General features: G+C 40.9%; 1 protein-coding gene across 2 annotated transcripts in view; it reads right to left on the reverse strand.

The window, feature by feature from the left end:
* Positions 1–12,078, reverse strand: part of adamts3 (ADAM metallopeptidase with thrombospondin type 1 motif, 3) — a 123,239-nt gene that overhangs the window by 53,705 nt on the left and 57,456 nt on the right. For both annotated transcript variants that reach the window (XM_058777269.1, XM_058777268.1), the window contains 3 exons: positions 7,582–7,738; positions 4,272–4,377; positions 1,979–2,122 (listed from right to left, as the gene is read on the reverse strand). In XM_058777269.1, the coding sequence (XP_058633252.1) occupies positions 1,979–2,122; positions 4,272–4,377; positions 7,582–7,738 (407 nt within the window). The remainder of the gene's footprint in view (positions 1–1,978; positions 2,123–4,271; positions 4,378–7,581; positions 7,739–12,078) is intronic.

Consider the following 12,078-nt stretch of genomic DNA (forward strand, 5'->3'; position numbering starts at 1 on the left):
CCTAAAGTGGACATATGGTGTTATGAAAATGAGACTTGTACATTCTACATGATTCATATCATTAAACTGAGCTGTTACTGAACCCTCAAAGAACTGAATCAATCACACTTCCTAATATCCATGCAATAGATAATTTACAGTAAATGTTCAAAATCCTGAAGTGCTGAGTGAGGCCAGGACATGCAGAGAAAGTGCTTTCGAACTTTCAACCCAAGAAGAGATTTTGAACTTCAAAAGTCTCCTTAGAGATTTTCTTCTCCAACTGGCTAATTTAATCTGAGGCCAGTGATGAGCTGTTCAAAGATTTCCATTGAAAGTGAAGCCTTTTATTATCAGAAATAAATCTGTGTCTGCTCTTAATCATCATCATTTCTTTATGAGCACCATTCAGGTTAAAGTTTACGCAAGAGTTGAGTTGTGAATTAAAAAAAAAAAAAGCACAAATAAAATGTATTAGTAAATGCAGATGCATGCCCCATTTAGCTTTTGAAAATGAATCAATTTTCTTGGTATATCATTTATTTGACACAGCTCAAAGGCTACTGAGAATAGTGACCACTTCAAACTCAATAGACAACGCTGAAAAGGCTTTTCCTGCCATAGAGAGCTACTTAACATCTCATTTGTATTGGCTGCAGTAAATGGCCAAGATTCATGGGTAATTTACATCCCGTCAGCCTTTGGCCATGACAGGATTAACCCTGAACACTGAGCAGTATATAAATGTGAAAATCCTTAAGTGGCACTAGATGTCTTCTGAACTGATTGAGTGAATCAATGAGGGCTCAAATGAATAAATGACCTCAAATTGAGAGGTTTATTACAGAAATTCAGCCCAAATCTCCTAGCCTAGAATATAATGTGTATAACGGATCTCAGTTTGCTGTAGGAAAACATCATCTAATTAATTAAAGTTTTTCATTTGATAATTCATACTTTTATGCTTTTCTTTTCTTAAAAGAATAGTTTACCCAAAAGTAAACATTTTGTTTCATATGTTTTGTCCATATAATGATAGTTAGTGTGGCCCAAAACAGCACTGGTCCCCATTTTCTTTTATTATACAGAAAAATAAAATAAAATAAAATAAAATTCCACAGAAACCTTTTTTCAAATGGTGATGTTGTGTGTGTATGTGTGCGTGTGTGTGTGTTTCCACAGAAGAAAGAAAGTCAAACAGGTTTGAGATGACATGAGGGTAAAGTAAATGATGCAAAAATTGCATTTTTACGTGTAGTATCTCTTTAATAATGTGAAAAGGCACTTTTTTTTCTTTAATCATATAAACAATGACTTCAAAGTGTCCCAGGTGCAGAGCACAGCATATCGGTCTGTGAAACAAACCGTGAATGTCCATTTGCGTGTGTGTGTTTTGTTTTTCAGCAAAAGTATCCATGCAGATGAAACAGTTATCAGTTCAAATGTGCCATATTTTTTCTAAATTGTCGGGCTATGACTTCAAAGGAGGCTCAGATTCAAAACAGAAATGAAAAAGAATTCAAACACATTTGTAAAGTGGTTCTTATAGAAACAAAACCATTGCACAAGGTATTTAGTTAATATGCTGTTGGAGCAAATACCATCATCTTTATGGCTAAAGCAGCAATTATGGGTTGCATTAGAGTTAATCCCCATTGCTCATGTTGCCTGTAAACCATAAGATATCACGACAATCTACTGACCAGTTAAATTAAAGCCCTTTGATCTCACACTTCTACTCTCTTGCAGCAAGTGACCTATTGGTGACTCTAATTCAGGTAAACAAACAGTCAGCTGACCCTAAGGTGACACCAAACAAAGCAGAGCTCCAATCAAAACAAGGGCCAATATTTACGCTCAAGTAACCCATGAGAAATACTTATCATAGGCATACCTGTGAAGAGATACATTTCTATTTAAAACATGCACATAAGTTCAAGGCCTTCCAATTTTTAGATAAAACATAGTGAGGTATGAGAAGAGAGAAGTGTGAACTCACTGAATGTATCTCTTCAGCTCTTGCCCACTGCACATCGACCAGTGGTAGCGGTGGAACGCTGCTTGCACCAGAGGGGCCATGACACTTCCCATTGCTGTTTCGTCACCGCAGCGGTTGCCCTGACCGTCATGCTCCATTCCAAGCCTACAGACAAGGCATGATTATGGTAAGCAAGAACATTTGAGTGCAGCAATGGCCAGAAGTAACATTTTCTACTCCAATTAGCATGTGCCTCTCCGCTTTATTACTGGGTATGAAATTACAATATGTCACTGTGACCTAACCAGGCGAGACACAACAAAGCAATGGAAGCTACGTTTTTAAATGTTAATCTAAATCTTTTTGCTTACTAGCTTTGACAGTTTGTCAGTCCTTTCAGTCATTTTTGCAGCACTGCAGCAGGTAGCCCTGTCTACACTGAAATCTTACATTCATCAAAGCTACATTTATTTGAACAAAAATACAGTAAAAAAGGTAATATTGTAAAATATTATTGGAATTTAAATTAACTGTTTTATATTTTAAGAGCTAAATTAGTTAGTAGCCACTACTCCAGTCTTCATTGTCACTTGATTCTTCAGAAATCATTCTAATATGCTGATTTACTGCTAAAGAAACATTTCTTATTATGCTGCTTAAAGGGTTAGTTCACCCAAAAATAAAAATTAGCCCATGTTTTACTCACCCTCAAAGCATCCTAGGTGTATATGACTTCTTTATGCATATTATGATATATAATATGCATATTTTTCTTACTGGACTGTTGAACAAAACACCTACCTACTCCCATTCAAACGCTTGGAGGAACAAGGAAAATGTTTAATATAACTGATTGGATTTGTTTGAAAGAAGAAAGTCATATACACCTAGGATGCTTTGAAGGTGAGTGAAGGCAAATTTTCATTTTTAGGTGAACTGACCCTTTAATATTTTTGTGGATACCATGATACATTTTTTTCAGGATTCTTTGATATATAGAAAGTTCTAAATTACTGCATTTATTTGAAATAGTAAATATATGACATTTCTGTCACTTCTGATCAATTTAATGCAGGGTTCCTCAAATCTTGCCCTGGAGGGCTAATTTGCTGCAGAGTTTAGATCCAACCCTGATCAAACTCACCTTCCTGTGATTTTCTAATGATCCTGAAGACATTGATTAGCATGCTCAGGTGTGCTTGATTAGGGTTAGAGCTCAACTCTACAGAAAAGTAGATCTCTTGGGCCAGATTTGAAGATCCCTGATTTAATGCATCCTTAATTCATGTCTTTCAAGTCTTATTGACTCCAGTAGTGTAATGTCCGTCTGTAGGTTTCAACATTTCTGCATAATTTAAATGAAGTATAATTTATTTAATGAGAAAATTTATTCTTGCATCACAAATGTCAAACAGATGGAGAAGTTTGCGCAGGGATTGATACGAAAACAGGAAGAACTGAGGCTTAAGAGGGAATCAATTCTATGTGGCTGCCAGTCATAAAAAAGACAATCTCTGAGGCCCTGACATCTTGCTTTGAATTAAATAAAATGTTATTTTAGTCTGTGCTAATCCCAAACTAAATAAAGTCTATCAATAGGATGGTGGTAAGATGCAGTGGAGTAATGATAATTTACCAGTTTTTGTCATGTACGCAATGAAAACTGCACTTGAATGAAAGAGATAAATAGACAGAGTCAGACGTTTGAGAGGGTAAAGTCCTCGACAATAGTTTCAATATGGAGAAGAAGATAAGGAGGTTGACTCCATGACTAATCTCTGTGTAGGTGGTGAGTTTTTCTCTGAAACCCTTTTGAACGTTAGATGCCTACAGACTCTAAGCAACTGTTGTCAAAAGAAGAATTGAAACCCACAAAAGGGACATGGCAAGGCTGATTAGGCTTGCTAAAACAGTGGCCAAGGACTCTTTAGCTTGAGCTCAAAAATGAACATGAAGGATGTTTTTAACAATGTAAGAGACTGACTTTATATCAAGGAGCATAGTAAGGACAAAGTATTATCTAGTATCCTGACATCTGTATTATAAAATATCCTCAAAAGATAAGTTCTCTTGAATGAGACATTGACATTTTTGTGTCCATTGTATTCAAATCCTCACCTTGAGAGCATAAAGGACATTAGCAATGGGAATTTATCTGAAAACCTACATTATTGTGATTTATAAAATCAGTATCAAAACCTTTTTTAATTAAATGTCAACCACAAATATCGACTGGAATGACATAAAACACTTTACAAAAGCTAACAGCAATCTGAAAAGGCTGAGAAGCACCTGGCAACGTTTAAAAACCTACACATGTCCTGTCTCATGGGCTACAACAAAGGCAGAAGAGAAGCCGTCTTCATGATTGAGGGTGCAGCTGCGGACAGGGTGGCACATCCCGGTGACAGGGGCATATCCTGAGAGTGAGTAAGTGAAAGAGACAGAGGATGAAATAGTTACTAGGGTTTATTTATTCTGTCATAACTTGGGTTTACATTCTGACAGCTTGCTGCTTGGTGAAATTGTAATACTTTGAGCAGAGTGATGCTGACAACTCTGTAAAGAGCTGTCCATCAGAATTTGATTTTATATATATATATACTGTATATATATATATATATATATGTGTGTGTGTGTGTGTGTGTGTGTGTGTGTATATCATATTTGACAGTCATGATTTAACATGATTTAGAAGCCTTACAAATGTGCGTATCAAATGTGATACAGTAGGCTTTTAGCATTAACAATTCAAATCCATATTTGAAATATAATTATTAGAGGGGCAGAGAACCATATGTGTCAGTATGTGCCAAAACAATGTCACCTGCCATCTGTCATTGCACCTTATTTCATTGGGTTGAACAAAGACAGCCACTTTGTTCTAGTATAATACAGTGAAGTATGCAATTGTTCTAATCACAATCTGGCATGCAGTCAAGATGCAGTCAATCAATGACAAATGTCAATCAAACATATAAATATATAAAATTCAGATAACATGCAAACGAGTCATGTGAAATGGAGATTTCTCAGTTTGTAAAATGCTTTTATTCTTGTTAATGGCAACTGTTGTGTAAAGTGATTTGGATAATTGTGGTGGTTTTTAAGTGTCTGTGTGGAGGGAGGGGGGTTGCATAGTGTCACGTAAAAATTAGTCTCAGCCTCAGACGTCACGCTCACAGACCACTGGCTAAACGTCTGATGCATATGGCACACAAAATTGGAAACACTTCAGGATTTTCGAAGTCGTCATCGGATTGGTTGAATTATACAGGATTTCCGGGAGACGTGTGTGTCGCGTTCTTTAACGTTCCACCTGGAAACAAAGATGCCGTGACGCCAAACCCCCTCACGAAAGAAGAAAGCCATCATGTTTACAACTGTGATGACAAGCACTTATCAGGATCAACTAAATGCTGGATTTTCAAAAGTATGTGAAATATTTAAAGTTCACGGCATAGAATCTCTAAAATAAGTCCGAGAGTTTTACACACCGACACCGAGACGTGGAGTAAACACAAACGACAGTCTTTAATAATCCAATAACGTTAGACACCGGACCGAAAGCAAGGAGCAGACCACACTATAAATACACAACTAAACAAGGGATAATTAACGAGACGCAGGTGAATCACATGAACAATCACACATGGGGAAACTGGGTCACGAGGAGCACGTGGGGAGAAAAACACACACAAAACGGTTCATCGGTTGTGGCGGGCTCGGGCTCTCCGTCATCGGTGGGCTGGGGGTTGCGCTCCGCACAGCGGGGAGATGGTGGCTCTGGGTCCAGAGTGGATCTGGCGAGATCATCCTCGGGAGAGACGGTGAGAGGCGATCCGTTTCTCGCCAGAATCCACTCCACAAAGGCAGTGAAATCTGCTCGAGGACCATCTTCGGACGACAGTGAAGAACAGTCTGGTATGGTGCTCGAGCGATCTTTCCCCCTGCTCCAGGAGGAGGAGGAGGAGGTACCCTGGGCGGGATAAGGGGTCCAGGAGGAAGAAACGGAAAACAAAACACTGAACAAACAACGGAAAAACAAAAACAGAGGGGAGACGTGCAGTAAACTGTATTCGGTCCGGTGTTCTGTCACGATTGCTACTGTGAGGAGCAAGGAACGCGGAGACGTGGAGTAAACACAAACAACAATCTTTAATAATCCAAATCTCAGGGAACACAGGGCAAGCAGGAGACACACATAGCACCAAATGACGTTAGACAACGGACTGAAAGCAAGGGGCAGACCACACTATAAATACACAACTAAACAAGGGATAATTAACGAGACGCAGGTGAATCATATGAACAATCACACATGGGGAAACTGGGTCACGGGGAGCACGTGGGGAGAAAAATACACACAAAACGTCCAGATCCGTGACACATGTACACAAACTTCTTTACTGTCAAAGGAATAGTTCAAATGAAAACTGTGTCACCATCAGCCTCATGTCATTCCAAACCTGTATGACTTTCTGCTGTGGAACATACTCTCAAGAAGGGTTCTAAATATAATTGTACCCCACTGACCACAAAAAAAACATTCAAAAAATTCAAACAGGTTTGAAAGGTAATTTTTTAGGTCATTTTTAGATAAACTAAAGCTAAAACTCCAAAAGTAAAACTAAAAAATTCATTTTTTTCAGAAAGTGAGTGTTTGAATGCTCAAGTGGCTCTAAAAAGTGCATTATAATTCAAAGCAAGTAGCATTGCTTGGATACTTAAAAAAAAAAAAACGCTTCTTTCAGTGCAGTATACAGTGAGACACAGTATATTGTGACTGGTATCAGACCGCAGGGACTTTGGCTATGTTTGTTCAATCAAAAGCACTATGCACTGCTAAGAATGAAACAATCCTTTGATGCAAGCCTCCAAAACTGTGACAGATGCTCGACTGAAGATCTCACCTCTGAAGCTATATTCATATCTGGTGTCAATAAGCCAATAAAGCACATCAGCTCTGATTAGCTCAATATCGCCACTGCCAGACACTGAATGCATTGCAGGTGGATGGAGAGGCCAAACAGCTCTTCTCTGATGATTAACGAGGGCTGTGAGTACATACAGTGGCATGATAAGGGAAATGTGAGAGTAGCAGTGACAGCATAAACACTTCATGCTGAGATCAGTGCTCTTCTCAGGAAAAGCTAGAGTTTTCCTGTCAGGTTGAATAGATGTTAAATGTGCACTGTGTGAACTTTGTCAGTGCTGAAGGAGATATGCTCTGAGAGGACTGCTGCTTCAGCGACCGCCTCCAGCCTTAGAAACAAAATCCCTTTTTCCTATGTACTTATGTAAGTACGCTTTCATGTCTCTCTGCTATCCTTTTCTAATGCTGTGAACCTCTTTACAAATCCACAATCTGTCTAAAGAAGAGCTGGTACACCAACCAGCATTCTGTCAGGCTGGTTTTCATATAGCATTGATGAGGTGCTGACAGAATCCCGTGGGGACTGTGAGGGAGTATTAGCGAGGGAGAGAGACAGTGGGAGAAAGACTGACCTTTTTCATGGTATGAACATATTTAAGACTTTACGTGTGTGGAAAACTCATATAAGGACATGACAAGTTTGAAAATGTTTGAAAGTCAGAGGCATGTCAAAAACCAAAGGTCAAACCTTGCATGCCGGTGGGGCCGAAGCCTTGCCGGGTCAAGAAGATGGCATGGTCGTGATGCTCGGAGTGCTCTGGATCCTCTTTCTGCTGGATGACTGCCCAGCGGCACACGTTTTCCAGGCTTCGCGAAGGGTTGCCACCCTCAATGAGACTGATGGACTGAGACAAAGATTAGAGACTCATTAGGGGACACTTTCAGCATTCATTAATCTATAAAACACCTTAAACTGACTCACATCGATCACTGTGGGTCTGTTTATTTAACGACTCCTAGATAAAATCCTGTTTACAAATAGTCAAGAGAGTAGTTGAGATCCTTTAAGCTGAAATTTGAACCTTTCTATTTGTAAACTACAGTGAAATTGCATTTTGCGGGTTGCCGCTTTTTCCTATTACATTTCAGTTATTAATCACATTAATATGTATTTCTAATGTTGCAAGTATTTGTGTATTACAATCTAGACATGAAATTAACTCAGTGTATTTGTGAACTGTAATATGGGCTTACAAAATATTCATGTGTTATTGCATGGAAGTGTAAATGGCTGTGTGCATTAGAGAGAGGTTTTGAAAATCTCATAATTGGACTAATATAAGTGGCTACACTGCAGACAGTTGTTGTGCTCTTCCTTGAAGCTAATTCTTTCACATTTTTCAAAACTGTTGTGGTAAGTGGCCTGTGCTGAAATAGGGCAGGGCTTTATGTCACATTAGCTCTAGTGGAAAAAAAAAAAAAAAAAACCTGTCCCATGTAACCCGTTTAACTAAACTCTGGGCAACTAAACTTCTACATGTTTCAACTAAACCTCTGTAATTATTTTAGGTGGCTACGGATGTTTTAAAAAACAACTGGTGTACTAGCGGACAACCTTAGCAAGAGCTGTCAAGCGGTGGCACTTAATTCATGCTGCCAATTATCGGTGTTTACCTAAAATGCAACATTAGAGTGTTATTACTGCTAACTAAAAAAAAATAATTAAGCTAGTTGCCAAAGAATTATTTCTCATTTTAATTTAGTTTACTTTAGCTTGATGTACTAACATAAATAAAACTGAAACAAAAATGGATACAAACTACTACAATTTATTTTAAGGATTTTCACTATTAACTAATACTGATATTACTAGCATATTGGCTGTTGGCTGTTTATTAGTAGGCCTACTTATAAAGCACATATCAATGCCTTATTCTACATGACCATATTTTAGATCCCTTTGTCACGGCTCCACCAGGCTCCACCTCCACTCAACGCTCCAATCACCCGAATACTAACTAGCCACACCTGTCACACATCATCAGCACACACTTATAAGCACGCACCCAGCACTCTCACATTAGGCGCGTTTACATGTACACTTTTTTGTCATTCCGATTAAAATCATTCCGATTGAAAGATTCGATGAACTGTTTACATGAGACGTTATCTAATCCGATATGGTGTTTACATGTGCCTGTGCTTTTGATTTTAGGATATGCTAATAGCCTACAGTGACAACAAAAACAAGTCACCAGAGGAAAAAACGCCCATATTTACGTTAATATTTTTAATATCTGTTTGCACTTGCTTAGAATAAACGGTTAATATTTGAATCCCTTGCGTTCATTCGAGCGCTCAGTCATATGGCCAGAACGCGATCATAGAAATCATATGTCCCTCTGTAATGCAGCTGAGATTAATTGTACTCTGATACTACAAAGTTGCACTGTACTTAAATGGAACAAATACACGATTTCTTACCAAGAGTTGCTGAACAATGAATCAAAGGAGCATTGCTTTATCACAATTGTGTTTCGTACAACATTCATGGCGTGAGCACATATAAATTCAAGCAGATCGGAAATTATGAATCTGTCATCTATACAAATGACAAAGGCAACTTTTGGTCAAGTTGTTTATTTTCATTGAGCTACTTTCACTATCATCACTGTGTTGTTTCTAAGCTGAAAAGCAGAAAATCGCGCTTCATTTCAGATCCGTTTTTCACTCCGGACATGAGAGCAGTCCGTCACACAGCAAGCGTTCTCCTTTCTAATGTGTTTTTAACTGTATAATGGAAATTTTAACTTTATACCTCCACTATTACCCAGTCTCTACTGTAGTGTCGGTGTCCCCAAATCACAGAATGTACCGTTGCCGACATCATCACGTTCACGTTCTGACGACCCGACCTCTGGACGTGATGACGTAGACGCAAAGTAATCGGTTTAAAGTGTTTACATGGCAGGATTTTAATTTTGTTCGGTTTATAGAAAGGTTTATCCCACCCCTCTCAAACCGATTACAATTTCATTCGGTTTGGGCATTTTTATTCCGATTGAGGTGTTTATATGGAGCATTTTCATTCGGATTGGACTTTTAAACCGATTACAATGCTCCATGTAAACGCACCTACTGTCTGGTCTCTCTCGTGGATCACAGATGCTATTGCTACTCTACTCTCTAAGAGTGTATTATCGCCTTCCAAGGAAACTTCTTCGTCACAGACGATCTTCCAGGAAATTCTCCGTCACTCACCTGACCTCCCAGCTCCTGGATCCCAATACTTGCCTCTCCGTGCTGTGTGTGTGCGTGCGCTCCAAATCCGGTAATCCTGTCATCATTCCTTCCAGTATCCCGTCAGTCTCTCCAGTCCTTGCCATTCCTGCCGATCTGTGTTTGTCAATAAATACACCCGTTGTGGGTTTTCCTACTAACTGCCTCTCTGAGTCTGTGTTCCCTGACAGAAGACCAGACCAGATCAACATGAACCCCACGGGTGGCGACCCGTTCCAGGAGTTAGTGGACTCCCTCCGCAAAGTTCTCAGTGCCCCTTCCACTCCGGTTCCTGCACATTCCACACCAGCACCTCGGCCCAGTCTTCCTGCACAGTCAATTTCTTCACCGGTCTACACCATCAGTCCCATGGTCAACCCGACGCCCTACTCTGGCTTGGAGGAGGAATGCAATGGATTCCTCCTACAATGTTCACTCGCCCTTGAGATGCAGCCTCATCGCTTCCCCACCGAAAGAGCTAAAATTTCATATATTCTCACTCTGTTATCAGGCCGAGAGCTCCAGTGGGCAGAGTCCTTATGGCGCCAAGATGGTCCCGCAACTCGATCGCTCAGTTCCTTTATGACCCACTTCCGTGAGGTTTTTGGACGACCGGCTGGAGACTCTACCATCAGTGAACAACTCTATCACCTGCAACAAGGCAAGGGCTCGATCCAAGATTACACGCTTCGATTTCGAACTCTCGCAGCTGCGAGCGGATGGAATGAGCGCTCCCTAATGACGACCTTTTGGCAAGGTTTGGAACCCACATTAAGGCTGCATCTCGCTGCATACGACGACTCTATGGGGCTCGAGCAATTTATTCAACTTTCCATTAGAGTGTCCAATCGTATCCAGGGATGTATGGGGCATAATCTGGGTCATAAATTTCCTCTCCTCCAGCCAGAGTCCCCCAGCTTTCCAGAACCAGAACCTGAACCTATGCAAGTAGATCATACTCGGCTCTCACCAGCGGAACGTCGACATCGGTTGACCCAGGGCTTGTGCTTGTATTGTGGCCAGACAGGGCATCGTCTTCCAACCTGTCCCATCCGTCCTCCAAGACCGTCGGTTAGTACAGTTCATTATTCCTCCCTAAATACTAAGCCACTTACCACTATGGTTCAACTCACTGTTCCCGGTAACTCAGTTACAGCGCATGCCCTCCTCGACTCCGGGTCAACCGGTAACTTCATCTCCGACGAGCTCTGCAACCGACTCCTACTCAAGAAAAAGGTGAATGCCATTCAATATCAACTCCAGTCCATAACTGCCAGCTCCCTTGGCCGAGGGAAGGTCCGTTACTCGGTCGGACCCATTAAACTACAAGTTGGACAATTACACACCGAAGAGATCCACCTGCTGGTTCTGGAAAATTCCAGCGCTGGGGTTGTATTAGGGCGCCCGTGGCTCGTTTCCCGTACTCCTATCATCTCCTGGGACACTGGTGACACCCTGAAGTGGGGTAAGAGTTGCTTCCCCAGATGCTTTCCAGTACTGCCACATCCTATGTGACCTTCACCTGTCATTTCTCTCAACTCCATGTCCATCGAAAGTCCCACGGAGCAACTCTCCGTGATGATCCCCTCAGAATATTCCCACTTCAGCGACGTGTTCTGCCCGAAACGAGCCACCCGTTTACCACCTCACCGACCATGGGACTGCGCCATTGACATCTTACCTGACCAACCAGTGCCCAGAGGTAAAATTTATCCTCTTTCCAATCCCGAGCAGAAGGACATGGAGGAGTACATTGAAGAGGCACTTCAACAGGGTTACATCCGTCCATCTACCTCCCCTGCTGCTTCCAGCTTCTTCTTTGTGGGTAAAAAGGATGGTGGCTTGCAGCCCTGCATTGATTACAGAGCCTTAAACCGTATCACAGTCAAGTTCCGTTATCCCCTTCCTCTCGTCCCAGCAGCCCTGGAACAGCTTCGCGGAGCCCGGATCTTTACCAAGCTGGACC

This window comes from Onychostoma macrolepis, chromosome 05 (genome assembly GCF_012432095.1).
Source record: "Onychostoma macrolepis isolate SWU-2019 chromosome 05, ASM1243209v1, whole genome shotgun sequence".
NCBI classification, from domain to species: Eukaryota; Metazoa; Chordata; class Actinopteri; order Cypriniformes; family Cyprinidae; genus Onychostoma; species Onychostoma macrolepis.